This window comes from Crocodylus siamensis, chromosome 9 (genome assembly GCF_052110815.1).
Source record: "Crocodylus siamensis isolate JL-2025a chromosome 9, ASM5211081v1, whole genome shotgun sequence".
NCBI classification, from domain to species: domain Eukaryota; kingdom Metazoa; phylum Chordata; order Crocodylia; family Crocodylidae; genus Crocodylus; species Crocodylus siamensis.
Window position 1 is genome coordinate 37,398,421 of NC_143403.1, and position 21,322 is coordinate 37,419,742.

General features: G+C 43.0%; 1 protein-coding gene across 1 annotated transcript in view; it reads left to right on the forward strand.

Moving 5' to 3' along the window:
• Positions 1-20,192, forward strand: part of DRC7 (dynein regulatory complex subunit 7) — a 25,754-nt gene extending 5,562 nt beyond the window's left edge. Inside the window, exons 5-19 of the mRNA XM_090063479.1 lie at positions 156-281; positions 1,051-1,245; positions 1,643-1,801; positions 5,744-5,962; positions 7,347-7,475; positions 8,951-9,023; positions 10,122-10,250; positions 11,706-11,834; positions 12,793-13,019; positions 14,416-14,631; positions 15,602-15,712; positions 17,242-17,352; positions 17,832-18,026; positions 18,395-18,534; positions 19,841-20,192. Of these exons, the coding sequence (XP_089919605.1) occupies positions 156-281; positions 1,051-1,245; positions 1,643-1,801; positions 5,744-5,962; positions 7,347-7,475; positions 8,951-9,023; positions 10,122-10,250; positions 11,706-11,834; positions 12,793-13,019; positions 14,416-14,631; positions 15,602-15,712; positions 17,242-17,352; positions 17,832-18,026; positions 18,395-18,534; positions 19,841-19,934 (2,253 nt within the window). The 3' untranslated portion in view covers positions 19,935-20,192. The remainder of the gene's footprint in view (positions 1-155; positions 282-1,050; positions 1,246-1,642; positions 1,802-5,743; positions 5,963-7,346; positions 7,476-8,950; positions 9,024-10,121; positions 10,251-11,705; positions 11,835-12,792; positions 13,020-14,415; positions 14,632-15,601; positions 15,713-17,241; positions 17,353-17,831; positions 18,027-18,394; positions 18,535-19,840) is intronic.
• The last annotated feature ends 1,130 nt before the right edge of the window (positions 20,193-21,322 follow it).

A 21,322-nucleotide genomic window follows, 5' to 3' on the forward strand; every position in this document is an offset into this window, starting at 1 on the left:
CAAAAAAGTTGTTGCTGGAGCAGGAATGGTAATCAAGCTCTCAAGATAATTAGAAGGGAGTTGGACATTAGTTCAAGCCTGCAGGCCTCAAACTCCCTCCCTGTTGTGTGATCTTCTGTGCAGTTACCTGCTATAACCGTCTTGTTGCTCTACAGAAGTTTGTGAGCACCACAGTGCGTCCGACCCTACTGCCATACCCAGAGCTGTACAACTGGGATGGCTGCGCCCGATTCGTCTCTGACTACCTCACAATGGAGCCTCTTCCAAACCCTATTGAGCCAGTAAGAACTAGGACTTCCTCTGATTCTTTCAGTCACTTTCCTTGGCCCATTGGGAGCCCAACATTGTTAATGGTGAGGGGTTTCTCATTAGGGTGTCACACTGAGACAGCCCAGCTCATGGTACTCTGAAAGGCCTTTTGCCTAACTGCCCCCTCCAACATTCACCTAAGGGCTGATAATGACCATGGTAAGAACTCCTTGTTCATTTTTTAGCCAGAGCTCCTGTTTACTTCAATGGGCCCTTGTGTGTGTTTTGTTTGGGTATGTTTACATTGCATGGGTGGTCACTTCCCAGGGACACGTCTTAAGTAAATGCATGCAATATATACCAGACCAGGCCAGATTCTGACCCCTCACCCTATGTAAACCCAGAGTGGCTCCTCTGAAGCAGGTTCACACAGGTTAGCTGGTTGCTTGTTGAAATCATAGAAATCATAGAGAAGCAGGGCTAGCAGGGACCAAAAATCCCTTATAAGGAAAGTGATTGCCAATGGGAAAAGTAGAGGGAAATAGTGAACTTGGGCAAAATTACTTCATACGCAGGATACTCAGGGACAGGAAATAAGCTAATAGGGCAAGTGTCTGAAGCAAACAGCTACATTTTCCCGTTGGGTACTGGTACTTACTTACATGTAGATCACACTGCAGCTCAGCAGATTTCAGTCTACAGGGCCTTGGTGAGTGTGATATCTTTTACTTTGTTTCTGGAGAAGGGGGAGATTCAAAGATATGACTGTAAGTAAAAGAAAATATATCCTGCTCTTTTAAGCCTAGCTGCTTGTTCTCCCCGACCACTATCCTGAAGTACCAGAGAGGAAACTGCTTTGACTTCAGCATGCTGCTCTGCTCCCTGCTTATTGGGGTTGGGTATGATGCCTACTGTGTATATGGCTATGCCACCCGGGAGATGTGTATGATGGACGAGACCAGGGAAGTGTGCCCTCTGCTGAAGAAGTCCAAAGAGGTGAGGACCTTGGGCTGAGCAGGATGGGAGGGGCTCCACTTGCTAGACATATTTAATCGGCTATAATACAGTGAAAAGTGCCAAGCAGGTTCGATATTACTGGTGTCTCATAGGTCTGTGACTGTTTAACATTTGACTTGTGGTGCCAAATTGAGGTTCCAATATATATGACCTGAATCAAGGAGTGTCTATAGGACAGGTCACTGAGTGCTTTTCCCCTGTCACCACTGGGACCTGTTTGGGCTCCAAGAGTTCATGGGCTCCCAGACCCATTGATTACAATCCCACAAGCCTGTTGAGGAAGCTGGATTACAAGGTACTTGGGATCTGCATGTCCTCTGGTCTCTGGCATGTCCTGCTGGGTTAAGCAAGGCACCTGGATCCTCTGCTCCTACAGGCTCAGAAAGAGACAGTGAAGGAGAAGACTGAGAAGTATGCAGTCAAGCCCCCACGTGATTTGCGCAGCAAGTTTGAGCTGCAGCAGGCAGCCAAGAAGGAGGCAGAAATCCAAGTTGCAAAGCAGAAGAAACAAGAGGAGGAAGAGGAAAGGATCATGGTGAGTAAATGTTTATGGATTTTCCACCTGCATCCCAGCAACGAGATCCCTGACAGAATGCCTGGCTCTTCAAGGTACAAAGTGAACCCCAGTGCTAAGGTGTGAGGTGCCCTCATCTCCCACTGACTGTAGAAGACTGGTGACCTATGGCAAATTGTTAGTATTCAGAATCATAGAAAATTAGGATTAGAAGGGACCTCGAGAGGTCATCTAGTTCAGCCCCCTGCTCAAAGCAAGACTGTCCGCAGCTATATCACCCCACTGAAAGCTGTGTCTATCTGGGTCTTGAAAACCTCCAAGGATGGAGATTCCATCACCTCCCTGGGTAAGTCTGTTTCAGTGCTTTACTACCCTCCTACTGAGAAAGTTCTTCCTAATATCTAACCTAAACTTCCCTTGCTGCAACTTGAGTGAAGACAACTGTGGCAGCCCAATTGTATGTATCACATGTATACTTCTGTCCAGCTCCAAAGAGAACTACATGTGCTAAATTTCTGCTCTCAGCCCCCTTCTAAGAGAGGATGGTAATACTATCTGTGCTGTGCAGATGGAGACAGTAAGGAACAGAAAGGTTAGGACCTACATTTCTGAAAGTGGTCACTGAATTTTAAACTTGTCTTCTTACAAGTATGTAACATGATCCACCTTGGACCTGGTTTTTATAGGTGATCATAGAATCATAGAAAATTAGGGTTGGAAGCGACCTCAGGAGGTCATCTGGCCCAACCCCCTGCTCAAAGCAGGACCAGCCTCAACTAGGTCATCCCAGCCAGGGCTTTATCGAGCTGGACCGTAAGAACCTCTGAGGACGAAGACTCCACCACCTGTCTAGATAACCCGTTCCCATGCTTCACCACCCTCCTAGTGAGAAGGTTTTTCCTAATGTCCAACCTAAACTTCCCTTGCTTCAATTTGAGACCAATGCTCCTTGTTCTGTCATCTGCCACCACTGAGAACAGTCTAGACTCCACCCTCTTTGGAACCGTCCTTCAGGTAGTTAAAAGCTGCTGTCAAATCCCTCTTCAGTCTTCTTTTATGCAGACTAAATAAGCCCAGTTCCCCCAGCCGCTGCTCAGAAGTCATGTGCTGTAGCCCGCTCACCATTTTTGTTGCCCTCCACTGAACTCTCCAACTTCTTCACATCCTTTCTGTCAGGGGTGAGATGTGGAGGCAGAACTGGACACAGTACTCCAGATATGGCCTCACCAGTGCCAAATAGAAGGGAATAATTACTTCCCTCCATCTGCTGGCCACACTGCAGCCCAGTATGCTGATAGCCGCCTTGACAACAAAGACACACTGTTGGCTTGTATTCAGCTTATTGTTCACTGTAACCCCCAGGTCCTTTTTTGCACAGCTACTGCTTAATTAGTAGGTCCCAAGCCAGTAGCAGTACATGGGACTGTTCCATCCTAAGTGCAGGATTTTGCACTTGTCCTTGTTGAACCTCATGAGATTTCTTTCGGCCCAATCCTCCAAATCCAGCCGACTCCCAGCTGGTAAGTACTAGGGGCACAGGAGGGGGGGCTGGGGAGTGGATCATGGGGGGACCCCTGCCAGCCTTCCCTAGCTCCCCTACCCACCCCATCTCCCAGTACTTTAAAAAAAAAATCCCGGCGCTCACCGGGTCCTGGTGGGGGGGAGAGCCCCACTGCCCCCCACTGCATGGAGGTCTCTGCCACGACACTTGCAACGCCCCCCAGCCTCCCCATGGGTGCCCTGCCTGGGCCAGCTTTGGCCCTTTAAGGAAAAAAAAACCCCCAAGAAACGCCCCAGGACTCAGAGCCTCCCACATGGCACAGGGCAGCGGGGATCACCCCCTGCCAGCAGAAGTAGTGAGTCCGGGGGCGGTGGTTCTTAAAGAGCTGGAGCTGGCCAGGATGGGGCACCTGGGAGAGTGAGGTGGGGGGGGTTGGGCGGCTCATTCAGAGACCCCCATGCAGCGTGGGGCAGTGGGGGGCAGCAGAGATCGTCCCCTACCTGGCAGCACCCGATGAGGTCAGAGTTGTTTTTTTTAACAAGTCCCAGGAGCTGGGGCAGGCATTGCCAAGCTGCGAGGGGCAGGGGATGAGCCTGGCCTGGCTGATTCAAAGATTTGGCAGCAGCCGAATCTCCGAATCAGATTCAGCTGAATCAAATCGGGACAGTGATTCGAATCACCAAATGAAATCACTGTCCCCCGAATCGGCCGAATCTGAAACGAAGACTAGCTCCTTCACGCAGGCCTACTACACATTAGGGTGGCCTAATGCACATTAATTTAGTACCTCACATTGGAGGTACTAATTTAATGTGCATTAGGAAAAGTGCATGAATGCACATGAAGATGCGCCTTCTGAATCTTATCCCTATCCTCCAGCGTATCTACTATTGCCTGCAGCTAGGTGTCATCTGTGTTGAGCCCCTGCAGTCTCTTTTAACAGAGTCATTGTAGATGCCCAGAACGTCTGAAAATCAGGGGGAAGCTGGACACCTCAAAATTAAGACACAAAAAATTAGAAGTCACTTGTGAAAAGCTTAGCATAAGTGGGTGCATCTACACGTGTGCTTTACTGAGGAATTGACTAATTAGTTTCGTAGTAAAGCGTCACAGTCTATGCATGCATCAGTATTAGGGCCCAGTAAATTAATTGACTCTGCCATAGGATAGTACTGTCAGGTGCAATACTTTCCTACGTCAGAGAAATTTACTCCACTAAAATGTACGTGTAGATGGTGATGGAGACTAGCTTGAACTTGAGGGTGCTAAAGTGCAGGGGCTGCCTCCCACTTAGCCCCACACTGTAGCACCCTTGTGCCTCAGCCAACCTCTCTACTGCCCAACACTGCTACCCAGAGCCTAGGGTTGATCCACCAGGTCCTCTGTCAGCCTGGAGATGCTCCATGCTGGCTCAAACTGCTATGGCCCCAGGTGCACATGTAGACACTGTGCCTACGAGCAGCTGACTGGCGCAAACTGCACCAGAGTTTATCACGTCACCTTAACGGCACAGGTAGATGCACCCAATGACTTACAAAACGTGACTTGGATAACAGACCTAAGACTAGAAATCAGGCGCCAGAGCCTAGGCAGGCCCAAATTGATGTAGCTGGGTTAATAAGGGCCTGTCATCCTGACCAATATTGTCTCAGTGTTCCCCTGTCCTAGTGCCCTGTGGCTGCTAGTATTCGTCTATTATCTTAGGTCTGGTATTTAGACTGGAAGTTCTTTGGGGAAGGGACCATTTTTTGTTCTGTTTATAAACACCTTACAAAACAAGATTCTAATGAAGCTAGATGATTTTCATCAGCTGAGGCTTGGGGTTCAAGAAGTTCCAGTCTTATGCCCATCCACTCTATCCTTTTATCTCACTGACAGCAATGACAGGACTAACCTACTGCTTTCTGATTGCTGTAGAGAAGAGATGCTTCACCTAATCAGGGAGAATATTGGGCCAGGTTGTCAAAGATATTTTGGCATATAATGGGAGTTAGATACCTAGGTAGCTTTAAAAATCTAGCTCATTGTCCGTAGCATGTTGTGTTTAAAGTATATTTGGTGCCAAAATGAATTAATTGGCTGCTGAACAGTTTTAATTTCTGTTTTTTAGTCTCTAGGAGTGAATAGGTACCTGCCTTTTAGCAAAAGAAATTGTGGAGAATTACTGCTGCTCTGCAGAGGAAATGAAAGCCAAAACTCTTATGCTCCATTCCACACCATATGTCTGACTCTGCATATGGCGTTGAGTGAACATTTCACTCCTGTGTAGCTCAGTTTACCCATCTATAAAATGGGGATGATAGTATTTTGCTTCACAAAGGAGGTCCATAAGGTTTCATTAATTATTAATTGTGAAAAGGCTGGAGATCCCTAGAAGGAAAGGGGCCAGAGAAGGACCAACTAAGATTGTTTTTGTATGGAATTGTAACTGCAGATAACCAGTGTATGTCTCTATGCTACAGGAAGCTGAGAAGCCAAAGCCAGACTCTTTGTATGGGTTACGTGTCCATGCATGGGTTCTGATTTTGTCAGGGAAGCGGGAGGTGCCAGAGAGTTTCTTCATCGATCCATTCACAGCAAAAAGCTACAGTACCACAGATGGGCATTTCCTTGGTATCGAAGCCCTTTGGAACCATGTGAACTACTGGGTCAATATGCAGAGTTGCTTGAATGGCTGCAAGGTAACTGTCCTATTTGAATTGCTCCTGCACTGTAGGACAGCAGCTATCAGACATGGGTCATGGGAAAAAGGTAGACCTATATGTTCACCCATTTTCCATTCTAGTTACACCAGCTTTAGGACCAGAAGCTGCAAAAAAGACTGCACTACATCCATGGTCTGAGCCTTAGTATAGAAAATAGGCTCAGTTCCCTTGGGCCACATGACCACCTAGCTTAGTTTCTCCAAAGTATCTGCAGAGCTGTCTCCTTAATATGTTGTGCCCCTGAGAAATCTTTCCAGCAGAGAAACCTGGCTGCATGTCCCTTCCCTATGTAAAAGCCTTCCAATCTCTCAGTTCTAATCCTCAAAGGCATTTACAAAACACCTTTCATAGACGAGTCTATGAACTTCACTTCATAAATCTACTGGATACAAACAAATCATGGACTAAAAATAGACATTGTATTTATGGCACATTTTAACCTGCCTGCCATCTGATAACTCCAGGTAACCTGTCTACATTTTACCAGCTATATTCTATCACCAGTTCAACATTCCCCACTTTCCTCCCCCACCTACCTGTCTCACACCTATTGTTTCCCATTCTCTCCGATCCTCATTGCCATGCATTTGCATTTTCACAGACCTGCATTTTGCATATTGGCTTCTATTCTACCATGCAGAACACATAATACCAGCAGACTCTCTTCTGCCTGAAGAAGGGTGTTTATACCCAAAAGCTTGCAAAGAACATTTTTTCCAACTGTTCATTTGGCTTAATAAGATATCACATTTACCCAAAGAACCATGTCTGCCTGGTAAAGAGGAGGCTTCCAGGGCCTTGACAGGGATTATCTACCAAGGGTGGCAGAGGACTTGACCTTGCTGTTTCTACATTTTGGCTGTTCTCCAGCTGCTATAAGCTTCTGGGGTCATGATAGACACTGCAGGTTAGAGGCCTCAGGATCACTCCAGCTGACACTAAGACCAGACCAGAATAGTACTGTTGGGTACAATACTGTCCTACAGCGGAGTAATTTACTCTGACACTAAAACCAGACCAAGCTTTAGAACAGATCAGGTTCAAGTGCATCCGGTCAGTCTCTGCTCAGGTACAATTGGGCCTAGGGCTTTTAATACAGAGGTGGAGCTCTTGGATTTTGATAAGCTGCCAGTAAAGCACTTAGCTGGACAAGAGTCTGACCATCCTCTTTCATTACAACTAAATGTAAGGACTCCCTCAAATAATTAAATCTCCTCAGGGTACTGACAGGTCCACTATATCTGCTGCAGAATGGAAGTAGCATTCAGGTTAGTGCCTCATGCCAGATTTTCGCTTGGCATCAGCATGTCCAGCAGGAGAGCCCTTTAAAGGTAACCAGGGGTTGTTCTATATTGCTTAGGATCTCATCTTTGACCTTGGTAACCCATTGAGGTGGGAGTTCATGCTGCTGGGGGCTGATAAGCCTCTTCTGTTGCTTCCAAATGAGGAGGAGGAAGAGGAATTAGCTGATGAGGATCTGGATAATTTGGTAAGTAAACAGATTCTTTGTTTCCACAAGGATTTATTGTTACAGGAGATTATTCATGCATGCTACTGCCCCTTCGTTGATAGAATTAGAACTATTCTCCTCTTCGCGTTAGAAATTCTTGTTTAGTAGATTCGAAGGGGACAGGTGCTTTTTCTGGAACAGGAGAACCTAAATTCTGTTCCCATTTCACTGTGCAATTACTAGTTCTTCAGTATGTGGCCTAACGCCACCACTGACATCCTAGTGATTATATGTTTGTTACGGTACAAAGAACTTCCGAACTCTGATAGCTGGGACTGATACCCTGAGCTCATCCACACTGAAGGGCCCTGTATGAAACATTTAACAATAAAATTAAATAAAATTAAAATAATAAATTTTACAGAACATCTTCTACCTGTCCCTCAGCAGCCTGGCTGCTGAGAAGATGAAGGAATAAGGCAGCTGAAGGAGGAAATACAGAATCACAAGAGAAAATAATTAGAGTTATTTAGCCATATTAGTCTGAAGTCAGACAGAAGGCAGGACAGAGTGACACTTCAGAATCTAACTGGTTCAGAGGCATAAGATTTTGTAGGCAACAGCCTACTTTGTTAGATGAAATCTATAGCAAGATGCTATCTGACAAAGTTGTCTGTCACCTACAAAAGCCCGTCAAGAGAAAATAATGTTTATGAAAAGGAACAACATCCTGGTATGAAGAACACAGGGTGATAGTGTAGGAATGATATCAAAACATCCTAACCTTTTATCTAATCTGTTCAGAACATGCCCATCACGAGGATATCTGAGTCCCTGCCATTGATTATGTAAAATAAACAAGCAAATCCTAGGTTCTAACGAGCACTTTCTTCCTTTATCCTGTTCTTTTTCTTCTTTTTCCACATCCACATCCACATCCATGTTAAATCGAAGAAACTGATTCTTTTAGGCAAGAGTGGGGCTCAGCTAGAGACAATGCACAGGGAACTTCCAGACAGAATGAACACAATAGTGTTCCTTAAAATATAATAGTCAGCTGTAGTGCAAAGATCTGAGAGATTTATTTCTGAAGCAAAAAATAGAACTCACTGCAACACTGTAAGGTCAAGAGTGTTCAGCCAACTGAGAGACTGCATTGACTACACAACCTGAATTATTTTGTATGTGAATTGTAGGTGCAAATGCTCAACTGCATGCCTCATGAACCATGCACAGGGCTATGTTTCTGGGGAATACAACAGACCTCCCTCACTTGCATAAGCCAAAATGTGCTGTGTGAATGTAGCCTCAGGCAGTGTGTGTAACCAGCATGAAGGATCCTTCATTGTACCACTATTTCTCCTGGGAGTTGGTAAAACCTGGAGGAACCATAGTCTAATACAGTAACATGGTATTTCTAGAGAAAAAAATGCCTCCTGTCATAAGAAGATAGGTTGCCAGGTATATTCTGGTTAACAGTCACATAATATAACATCATTGCTCTGTCTTGATAGGACAAAGAAGAGGAAGAAAAAGGTTCTGACATGCCACCATCCTGGGTAGAGCCAATTCAGATATCTCTGAAAGGTATTTTTTCTTCTTTTATTGTATGGTATAAACATTTAATAGTATGTTTATTCAGTATGTGTACTTCTTGTATACCAGTCAGTCAAGCAATGAAATAGTAATAAATCAATACACACAACAGGAAAAAGGCAGGTTACTTAACTTCAGTAGTTGTATTTTGGCCCTGGGGAATGTTCCTGGAACTGAGAACATCTGTCCTTGCCCCTCCTCTGACTATGCACATAAATTTGTTTTCTGTGTTTCCTTGCTAACTGGGTGATTTTTGCTTCTGATTATATGCTCTCCTGGTATTACCTAATATAGGCTATCAAAGCACAAGCTGTTACTTCTCATTATCATAATGGTTAAAGAAGCTGTTTATGAACTCTGGGTTCTCTCCCCAGGTAACACACTAGGGGACTTTGGGCAGTTCCTTCACATCTTGGTGACTGAGTTTCCTCCACTAAGATGTGAAGATTACTTTATGAAAAGGTTGTGAAAGCCTTGGATGGAAGGTGCAAATTGTTTTTACTGGTCAAAGAATTTCCATAAAGTTAAAGGACTTGTAAATGAGAAATTCAGGGGGTAACAGAAGTTGTCCCACATATAGTCTCATCAGTGTTCTACAACTGAAAGGCTCTCCCATTGCTAATCTCTGCTATCCAGTCACCAAGGACTATTACTTTCTTTTATAATCTAATCTAGTTATGTTTAGCATAACATGCATAGAGGCCATAGGATAGTATCAATCAAGACAATCCATAATATATAGTCACCGTGCCAAATATAGACCCTACTGCTGTCAATGGCAATTGGATCAGGCCCAGTTATTTGAGGTCCTGGGTGCTCTCAGCATTCACTCAAGTCAGCAAAGGGAGATCAGCCCCACACAATATGTTCTGACAAAGCAATGGCATCACCTTCCTCTAGCCATGGGCAGCATCAGTAACGGTCTTTCTCCCAAAAAAGGATTTTATGAGTTTCTCAGCTAATTTTGACAAGGGAACCAATCATTCATGCCGGGTCAGTGGTTTCATTTCAGTTGAATTCCTTTGGATGCTGGTCTCCCCTGCTAAGGGCACAAAATTCTTCTCACATAATTCTCTTTGCCATGTGCAGAATTTGAGACCCGCTGTCCCCAAGGGAAGAAGGTGATCCATTACAAGAAGGCAAAGCTGGAGAAATGGGCACCTTACCTGAACAGCAATGGGCTGGTCGAGCGCCTCACTGTCTTTGAGGATCAAGACTGTAAGAGGGATGAATGGACTCCTTGAACAATTATATTACTGGGGCAGGTTGGAAATGGTACCAGGGCAACCATTTTTGTCATTGTTTCTTCTGTCCTTTTCCTCTCCGTTCGAAAATAATGGTTCGCCTCATGTGCTTCTCCAATCATTTATTCACATTCCCTCACACACTCCCATACAAACTATAAATATTTCCAGGATTTTAAGAGATTCCTGCTGGAGTCTAGCTTGTCTTAAGGGATAACTGAAATGTTGTTCAGAGCCACTGATCAGCTTCACACATCTTTACCTGACTCAGGGCTGCTTTTAGTATGTGGATACATGACATGTATGCAGTGGAGTAAAATCTGGGATAAATTACTCAGTCATAAATTTACTATATTGTAAGAAGCAGGCACATGACCAGCTCTCCTAGGTCAGCTGCCTGAACAAGGAGCTTTACAGCCACTAGGTATCAGGGGAACAGCTTTACACTGAACAAAGGGGTACCCTGGGCTGAAATTGAGTAGTATAACCAACCTTGGTGGATTGTTAGCCCTTCATTTTCTCAGGTGACATGTTTTGTGCCCATGTCCTTTTTCCTATGGAGTAAACTTAATTTGCCCCATAGTAAATATGTTGTATGCCTGTATCTTTATTGTATATCTAATCCATGCAAAAGTCAAAGTTGTGAATGCAGCTCATGTAGGCATACCCAAGCTAGCTTCTAACAAGCCAGCTTTGTAACTGTGGCAGCAAATAACTCATGTGAACTAATTGCTTTGATGTTCCTTCTGCTTTCATGTGGCTCTTGCATCCTGCATTGAGCTCTCTCCTGTCATGGCTATACTGTACCTTTGTTAGTTAGCTTGGGTATGTCTACATGAGCAACTATCATTCCTTCCCTGCAATGCAGACACCTATAATGCACCATGGCACATACACAAACTAGAAAGGAGGGGAATGTGCTGTGAGGCTGTGTCCTTCCCATAAAGCAAGTCTTTGCTGACTGATGACTTGATCCTGCTGGCTGCTGAACATTCTGTATATGCGTAAGTGCTTAAGCACATACTTAGTTTGAAGCACATCAGCCATTCTAACTCTGTACATGCAGGAGCTGTGGTTGGAAATTTTTGTATTTTAATTTCTCATAGGAAAAAGAGGACTGCAGCCACTCCATTTCCACTGAAGTTAATAGCTGCCATGCAGCTAAATCCCCTTTCCTAGCAATCTCTTTTAGTTCAAGTCTTCCAATTTTTTTCCCTTACCTCTTGTGTAATGATCCTCATGGAGTGATCATCACAGACTCCACAGGGCTTGAGAAGCTGGTGATGGCATGAAGCTTCCTAGAACTTCCACTTCGACTCTGTAGCTCAGTGTGACCCACACAATGACCTTATGCTTGAATGCTTTCATCTGACATACAGAATTTCTAAGGGGAAGTAAGGTTGTGCAAAGATGCTTGGTCTCTTGCTAGGTACCAAAGTCCTGGAGGTGAGACAGTGGTTCAAAAACAGAGAAGACTTGCTGGAAATGAGACAAGTGAATAAAATAACAGAGGTGACTACAGAATACTTCAGCCCAGGACATGTATTAGGTCTCAAAGGTATAGAGTTCATCTTCCTATGGCATTCAGAGAGTCTTAGTGACCGATCATCCTTGATACAACAGAGAGCCCATATAAATGGAACTACCAGCTATAGGCACAACCAGCATTTTCAGAACCTGTGGCATATATGCTATGAAGCGGTGTAGGGAGGAGGGGTGGATGCTGACTGCCAGAGACTGGGGCCAAGGGGAAATACCAGGCACAGCACTTTGCACCATGGCTGCTTTTACTATGGCATGGGAATCATGTGCTGTTGTTTGTACACCTAACACAGTGCTAATACTGCGTGGCACCTTGAAGCATCCTTTAAAAGAGCTCATAAGACCCCTGGGTGCTATGGCACCCTAATTGAGAATCAGTATGGTTTAAGGTATGTTCAGATAAGTGGATTCTTTGGGTAAATGCATAGCCTTTTTCAGTCTCAAATGCTATGCACTTAAACAACACACAGTGCACTAAAATAAGATAATGTAACCATTATAGTTATACTGGTATTGTTCCCTGTATGGACTCTCTCATTCTTGTGTAAAGAGGGACTTTTTTTTAATATAAACTATGTTTGGAAGAGGTTTATGCTTTTTTTTTTTAAAAACCACTGTTTTCCAAAATAAAGGAGTGACATCAATACACCATGCAGCATCTTCCCACACAGACTGTTAAGTTTCATAGTCTGCAATCTTTGGGGGATTGGAGTCAAGCCCTCATCTATCCCCAGTCCACATGTGTGAGGGCATGTAGTGTCCTCATGAAACCTCATGGCACAGAGGAGTGAGGGGGGGAGTTACTCTCTTTGCTTCTCAGGTGACTCTGTAGTGACTAGTGGGACAATGACAAAGTAATACAATTTGTCTTGCTTGGCAAGAAAGACAAAACTTTCCCATAAGAGTGATATTTTGCAGCATCAGAAGCATTATTATTTATTTTAAAGCTCAAACAGGATCTCTCTCTACCATAGCCCATGTCTATAAGTCAATGAATCCTGAGACTGAGCGCACCATGGAATTTTACAACGAGACACGTGTAGATGGCCTTCAGAAACGGGTTGAAAATGCCTGTGAGATGACGGAATACTTTGTAGGGCGGTCAGATTTCCTCTACTACCGGCACACGAACTTTGGCAAAAGGACAAAGAGAGCCCAGATTCTTGTTGCTAACCCTGATGCGAATGCCAGGCCAATAATGGTATGCACTGGAAAGTATCAAAAATGCTGGAGCTGTACAAATCATACTGATCCTATTCTCATGGTCTTACTTAAAGTTCACACATTTTCCCTTGGCATATATAGCCAAGGCATATCTCATAAGCCTTGTGTAGGTTCTCTGCCTGCATATGGGCTTGTTTGACCCAGGATATTCTCCAAGTGGCCAGTTGCCCCAAATTCTATCCAGCAACCAAAATGAAGCCACAAAGCTAAGTCTTGTGAAATCTGTAGAAGAGAAAATGTTTAGGGATGAGTTGGACAGAAAAGTTTACAATATCCCAAAATTATCAGGTGGACTTATTTCTGTGGTCAAACCCCAGACTAGCTGCATTTATGGTAAATATCCCACATAATACCACCAATGTTGTGACTTTTACTGTGTCTTGAACAAGAGGTCATGGAAAGCCCCCACTGATACAATCATCCCTATCCACTGAAGGCACTTAACCACGTGCTTAATGTTAAGTATGTCCTTAAGTGCATTCCTGAATTAGCTATCATTACAATCCTTCTGCCTTTGATACCCAAAGTATCAAAACATGCAAAATACCTGGCACCTAATACCTTGACTGGACCATGGCTTTTCTAGTAGAACCAGGATTGTACAATACTTCCTTGGTACAGATTGCTACCGAGATGCCTTGGATCTATTCCTGGGGTTATCCTCCAATACAGCCCTTCCACTGCCTGAATCCAGCTCCTTAAGAGTCATCTCAGTTAAAGCTACCTTCCATCTCCTATTAAAGCCAGGTGTTTTAATGGACGGAGAGCCTTGAGTTCCCTTAAAAAGCCCTTATCTATCTTCCTTTCCCCCTAAACAGATCTAATCACAGAGGAGGGGATTACTCAGAGCTGATTCCCTGAAGTATGGATCACATATCCCACCACTTAATATTGAGCCAGATTGTGCCTGATTTCTATGTGCTAAAAGGGAAAAGTTGTTCCCCTTCTCCCATGTGTCTCGGGAAACTGGTGGTGGCATAATGCTTCCTGGAATTTGTGCTAGTATAACTCAGTTCAGCATGACCCACACAAGGGTCTTGTTCTTGAATAGCATAATCTGCTCCATAAGCAGTAGCTGTACTCATTGGTCTAAACAGCTCTTACTGTTCCTTTCCAATCACATACGAGAAAAGTAAGACCATGGGCCTAGCAATAAAAGATGCTATTATAGTCCTACCTTGAATACCGTTACAACCTTCAGAAATCTAGATCATGTTACAAAGAGAAACACATTAGATTTGGGATGAAATCCTTATTTTCATTATGGGATTTTTTCTTCTACCTGCTAATCCCAATCCCATCAAATTTTGTCACTTTCCTGTGCTGTCTGATAGGTTCTGACTTGGTTATATCTCATTCCTTACCCTTCCTAGCAAATCAAAGAGTGTTTCCATAGGAACCTAGAAAAGCCAGCTAATGAAGATGTGGCAGAACGCATCTTTATGATCTCTGAGGAGCGGATCCTGCTGACATATCACCTCCAGGAAAATTACATCACTGCCTCCAAGAGGGAGTTCATCAAACGGGCAGATGTGGATAATAAAGGAAACAAGATCATCATGACTCCAGACATGTGCCTCAGCTATCAGGTATAGAACAAGTGTGTAAATTATTTGGAGCTTTCTGATTTATACAGACATAAGGGAAAGCTGGAAGTCTTACTAAGATATGCAAAGACTCTAATTCGAAGGCTCAGACTGACAGTTCAAGAAAGGGAAGCTGAAACCCCTTTCTGTATTTTCATCCCAGAAAAGGGGACTAGAGATGAGAACACCTGAATTCTAGTTCTATCTCTACCACGGACTTGTGTGAGGCTTTCACTTAAGCTGTCCATCAGTTTGTCTCGCTAAAAATTGAGATAATACTTATAGCAGAGTGAACCTTAATGCATTGTTCATAAAGCTCAAGATACTTAAAATGCAGTATAAAAGTGTCAAGTATTGTTATTTGGGTAAATTTTGGCAGTTACAGTGGAGACAGTCAATTAAAGTTATCAGCATAGGTGACAGGCAAATCGGGCAAGTCTACCTTGATAGTTCCAGTTCTGATGGGAACTTGGGAAATAGCATGCCTAAGAAAATCAGGGGAATCAATCAATTTTGCTTTTTTACCCCTGTAAAAAAGATTTCCAGAAATATATAATCCAGTGAAATGAACCACCTAACTTGAGTTTCTAGCAAATGGTCTGGACTTTCTAAGCTTTTACACATCACTAGAGCAGTGTATCACATGATTGTTTTGCTTTATTTAAAAAGTCTATTTATTTCTATTGGAAAGTGCAGGCAGAGCTTCTGACCTGTTACAACCTGAAGAAATGCCATTCTACCTAAATCACAGCAGCAGTGGCAGTAAAAAAGTAAACAATCTGCTGACTGGTCCCCTGAAGTGTTATTTACAATTAACTCTTAGCCAGGGGCTAAGATGATGCAACTCTTAGCCAGATCCTCAAATTATGGAAATCAACAGAGCTCAGTGGAATTATATCAGTTTATGCCAGCTGCATATCTGGCCACATGTCTAGACAGTGATGCAATCTATCATTGGCATATTGGTGTTTAGGTGGGATCGTCTCAGGAAGACAAGAAGCTGATCCATCTGTACAAAATGATGTTGAAGCTAATGGAGGAAGAGAAACACTTAAAGCATCAAGTCTGGGAATCTGGAACAGAGGTAATATGGGAATTCTCTAAGCTAAAGTTAGAGTATGACAGAAGTCTGGACTTAAATGTAGCTAATTCATATCTCCACATCATTCTATATGTTCATATATTATCCAGTAAATAAACAAGGATAAGTGTTCTGATAACACAATGCTGGTCTCTATCCCAAATTATGCAAATATGACTTGTGTTGAGTCACACAGCCAGTATACCCTGCTCCTGTTTTATAGAAAAGGGGATAATCTAATAGCAAAGGACTACAATAAAGAAGCCACATGGTGGAATATCTAGAAATACATCTGCCTTTTGTAGAGCTAGATAGAAGGGAAGGCAAATAGTATCCAATCTAATTGTGAGCTAGTAAGAAGTATTGTACCTAGGAATGAGATACACAGAGGCATTTTAAGCACCTCATATGGGAGTCAGGTAGATTTTAAGCATGTAAGTAAAAAAATAAAAAGCAATTCCAGAAGTCTTCACTTAAGCAGCCACAAGATGTATTAGGAACATAGACTCTATCAGTAAAGGCCACTGGAGCCAAAGATGAGAATTAAGCTTGTGAGGAGAATGCCCAGCAGCAGTGGGTTAGGGAATGAAGATGATGGAACCAGTCTGATAGCAAAGTAAAGGGCCACCAAAACCCTAGATCCATGTACTATGGCTCTACACACCTATAGTTCACAATGTTACCAGAGTATCTCAGTGGGATTATAACTACACCCTTCATGTGTTACTGTTTATTCTATATATAAAATAAGCAAAGTGACATTTGATTAGGATTACAGTAGGTGTTACATATTTTTAGACACAGTAGAAATAGTTGAAAAGACAATATGCCTAGCGTCTAAATTGGGTATCTCTGGATTATAAAATCAACTCTTCCAGTGATTTACTGTATGATATTAAGCAAGTTTGTTAATTCCTTTGTGCCTCACATTCTCCATCTGTGAAATGTGAGGCTTCTTTAATTTGTAAAGGGCCTTGATATCCTTGGATAAGAGGTACTGTGCTCTTACACAATATTAGGAATAATTTATAAATATTTTCTGGAAGTATATATTGCAGTGAAATGAACCACCTAACTTGGATTTCTAGCAAATGGTCTGGACTTGCTGAGCTTTTACACATCAACAAAGCAGTGTTTTATATGATTGTATTGATGGCTTCTAGTATACAGCAGAATATATCAAAGCCAACACAGCAGTTTTTAGAATCAGTAGGAAGCTTATGATGTGAGAAGAGTTCTGGTTAATTCTACCAAAGATTCTATTAAAAATCTCATACCAAACTGATATTCTTGTGAATATCAGTTATTTCTCATGATAAGTCCCCTTTGAAAACGATATTATTTTGGTTATAGTGATGTAGCATTAGCGTATGAATACAGGCAGATAAGCCCCCTATCAAAATTGTTTATAAGCAGATACAGTTGTACTTGCATACTTTTCCCTTGCTTGTGCCCTCTTAGCAGAACAAACAGATGGAGGATGGTAATTTGATATAATACAAGGGCATCTTTTTTTTCCAATGTTGCTAAAGGTGCTTGAAATTCTGAAGATCCGCGAGGAAGAGGAAGGAGCCAGCAAGCTGACTGTTTCCATTTATGACACAGAAAGAAATGAAAAGGGCAAAAAACAGCGAGAGGCAATGGTAGGTAGCAGTCTCTAATCACAAACTAACACAATGTGCTATCTCCAGTACTACAGTCAAGGTTTAGATGTAAAAAATGTGTGGAATAAACCCAGAGTCTGCTGGTGTGTTTGGATCAGTGAGATCTAGTTCAAGTTTTCCTAGAAGGGTTGGATCCAGTGCTTATTACGTGTGGGCACAGAAATCCATCTCAAGAACTAAGAAATCCACTGTAACATAATTAAAACTTCCTGGGCTAGAACTTTGTCTGATGAAAATCAGCATAGCTCCACTGACTAACATTAAGCAACAGTAATTGATATTAGCTGAGAACCTGGGTCTCTGTCCCTATGACTTTGCAAAGGAACCATGTTATCATAGAAAAAAAAACCCTAGTAAACTTAACATGGTTTAACTGATTAGTGTGCTGTGGTTGTGCCTTGTCTGGGGATTTTTTGATTGCCGATGCAAGAGCGGTTCTTTTCACTCTTACCTACCAGGAGCGTCAAATGCAAGAAGAGCGCCAGCGACAAGATGAGCAGGATCTAGATTACCTGGCACCTTTTATTATTCAAATGGGAAACATAGAGAAGATGACCAAGTGGCAGGCCCTACGCCTCAAAGAGGACTGCCTGACTGACTTCAAGTACCGTCTCATTGACAAAGCCAACATCATCCAAGTTCGCTTTGAGAAGGTATTCAGCCCTTTTCTCTCCTTAGTCCAGCATTGGGTGAAAGGCTGTTTTACCCTGTATGGTGGCAACACAAAAGTTTGTCTCTTCATTCTGATGGAAGGTAAGAAATTATGCTACTCGTTTCTCTAGCTAAGATGAAGCATACACACAAGTACACACCCTCCTCCCCACTTTAATGAGTGAAAAATAGGAAGACTGCTTTCTTGTCTTCAACCTACTCATTTCACTCCTCCCTAAATTTACTGTTCTATATTCTCTTTCCCTCACCTCTGTTCCCTTAACTCTGAGATGCTGTCTTTTGCATCTCTCTTTCATGCTCTTCCTTGTCATCCTATGACCCTGATTTGCTTGCTTTTGTTCCCCATCAGGAGACACAGGAGCTGCAAAAGAAGCAACAATGGTACCAGCAAAACCAGCTCTCCATGACTGTGGAGGATGAGGAGGCTTACATAACTTATTGCTCTGATGCCATGTTCCGCATTCGCATTCTAGAGATGAGGCTCAACAGGTAAATAATACAGTACACCCTGTTATTCGAACCCCTCTGGAAAGCAGCTATTGTAAAGTAATTTGGACAGCTGAATTCATTTGGAACAGTTACAAATTACTGTACTGAACTTAATCATAGACATATAGCATTGTATCAAAGCTTAAAAGAGAACAGTATACAAGGCCAACATTTACAGACAGAAGACAAGACAGGGTGGCACCTTTGAGACTAAACTTGGAAAGGCACAAGCTTTTGTAGGTGAAAGCCTATTTTGTGGGGTGTTATAGTAACTTGGGCGGTGTGTAGACAAAATGAGGGGCACTTTAATGAGGGTTAAATGCTTTTGCACCGCTTTAATAGTGTTGGTGTTTACACGCATCAGCGGCGTATTGCACAGTAATTCCAGCCGCTCTAGCAAATTCGGCAGTGTAATGCACCTTAAATGACTTGGGGCGCAGCGAACTAAAACTCCTCTGAGGAGTTTCAGTTTGCTGCCCTACAGCCACAGAGTGAAGCACTGGGCTCCATGAAGCTCAGGGACTCTGCATCAAGCCCATGCAGGCAGCCTGGCAGTAGCCTGGGAAGGCAGACTCCACTCAGTGAGCCTGATTTTCCCCGCTCCCACCAGAAGCCTGTCTGCCTGAGCTGCACGGTGGCCCAGTGCTTCCCTCTGCAGCTGCACTGCTCCCTGGGACCGCCTGAGTTGGGTGCCGCCTGGCAGGGGGTTGCCATGGAGGGAAGCACCACCCCTTCTTCCCTCCCCCCACCCCTGTAGCCAAGGGAACATTCTGCCTGCCAGCAGCTCACCCTCCCCTCCCCAACTCCTGAGAGGCAGATAAGTTACACAGATGTACACAACACAGGGGTTTAAAGGGCCCTAAACTGAATTGGTGTTTTTAAAAACCCACCGCTTCAATTTCGGGCCCCGTTTCATCTACACAAACCCATAGCTACTAACTCTCTCTACTTATGGACAACATTTATAGGTTACAATACCGTATCAAAATTAAGAGTAGAGATGCAGTACTGAATTAAATACAGCTTAAAATGAAAACAGCTTTTTACACAATGTCATGAGTTTAAATCAGTAAAAAAATGTTGGTTTCTGGATAACCAAAGGTTTAGATAACCAAGGTTCTGATAACCAACAATGTACTTTAACAAGGGTTGATTAGCATGATTAAGAGTCTACAAGTGGATGGTCACTGTGGCTTTCCACTTAAATTGTCTGGTAATCGCATCAATTGAAAATAGTAAATTTCATCTTTTATTATTGGATAAAACAAACCTATTTCTCTCTATGATTTCCTCCTCCTCATTTTAGGCACAAGGAGACAGCACCACAAAAATATATTGCACTAGAAGAAAAATTATGCAAGGATCCTCGCCTATCTGAATATCTCAAACTTTATGCCTAATTGATTCCTTGTTTGCTCATATCAATCACTGAGTATCAGAGCACTGCCAGAGGGAAATGTGGAATCCTTTATCTACATTCAGTGAACCATTTGTTAACTGATTTGTATTTTCCCAAAGACCTTTCTGCAGCTTCTCCAGAAGCTGCTGGGACTTCTACTATGGAGGATATTACCAAAACATAAGTGCCTTCATACTTACTTTAAATAGATCTTTGCACACAGGTTGCATTTTTCCCATTAAATGCTTCTGTATGGAAAGGTATATCTTGTGTTAATCATTTCATACTTGGTCATCTGCATTCTTGCTACCCTGTCGTTTTAAGGCCAACAAACAAATCAGTCGAAGGGGAACACATTTGCCTTCTGATTCAGTTATATCATGGTCAAATTCTACAGTCCAAATGAGCCCTAAGTTTTAGCTGCTTATTTTGTAAGCTATGGATCAAGGTTACACATCAGGGCCTGTTGATTTTTTTGTCCACATCTTGAAACTTGTTCTATGATAATACTGTCCCTTGATATTAGCTATTTGTAAAGTTGATTCCCTTGAACTCCAAAAATATTTTCTAAATATGCAAAAACTCATGTGCTAGCATTATTTATAACAAAACAGCAATTTTAACTATATATTTGCTTGTTTTCCACAAATACAGCAATTCAGCAATTATCATTACAGCTTCCAAGTAATTTTAAAAAGGTAATAAGGAATAGTATTGAGCCCAATCACTTTTATGTGACTGAAACATATATACTAGGGGTTTTCAACCTTTTTGGATCAGTATACCCCTGGTGGCCAGACGTGAAGCAGGGGGTGATACCTGTGCAGCAGCACAGGATGATTTATGGCAGCGCTCCATCCCCACCCACCTACCTGCCTGCACATACCCCCTAGGGCCTTCTGCAACCCCTGGAGTAACTAGGAACAATGGCCACAAATTGACACAGAGATTTAGACTGGACTTTAGAAAGAACTTCTTCGCAATAAGGGTTGCCAGAATCTGGAATGGGCTTCCAAGGGAGGTGGTGCTGTCACCTACCCTGGGGGTCTTTGAGAGGAGACTCAACAAGCACCTAGCTTGGGTCATTTGACCCCAGCTCACTTCCCTGCCCAGGGCAGGAAAGTGCCCAATGACGTACTGAGTTCCCTTCCAACCCTCACATCTATGGATCTATTAATCTAAGCACCCCCGGACAATAATCCCTGAGATATGCAGTTGTTTGAAAATACCAGGAGTTGGAGAATCTACCACTTCTCGGTAGCTTGTTCCAGTCCTTAATCACACTCTGATTTCCAATCTGAATTTGTCAAGCTTCAACTTTCACACATTGACTGTTGAATCACTGCATCTCTTCTGATGCAAGCAAGTCACTCCCGCATGTTCTGTCGT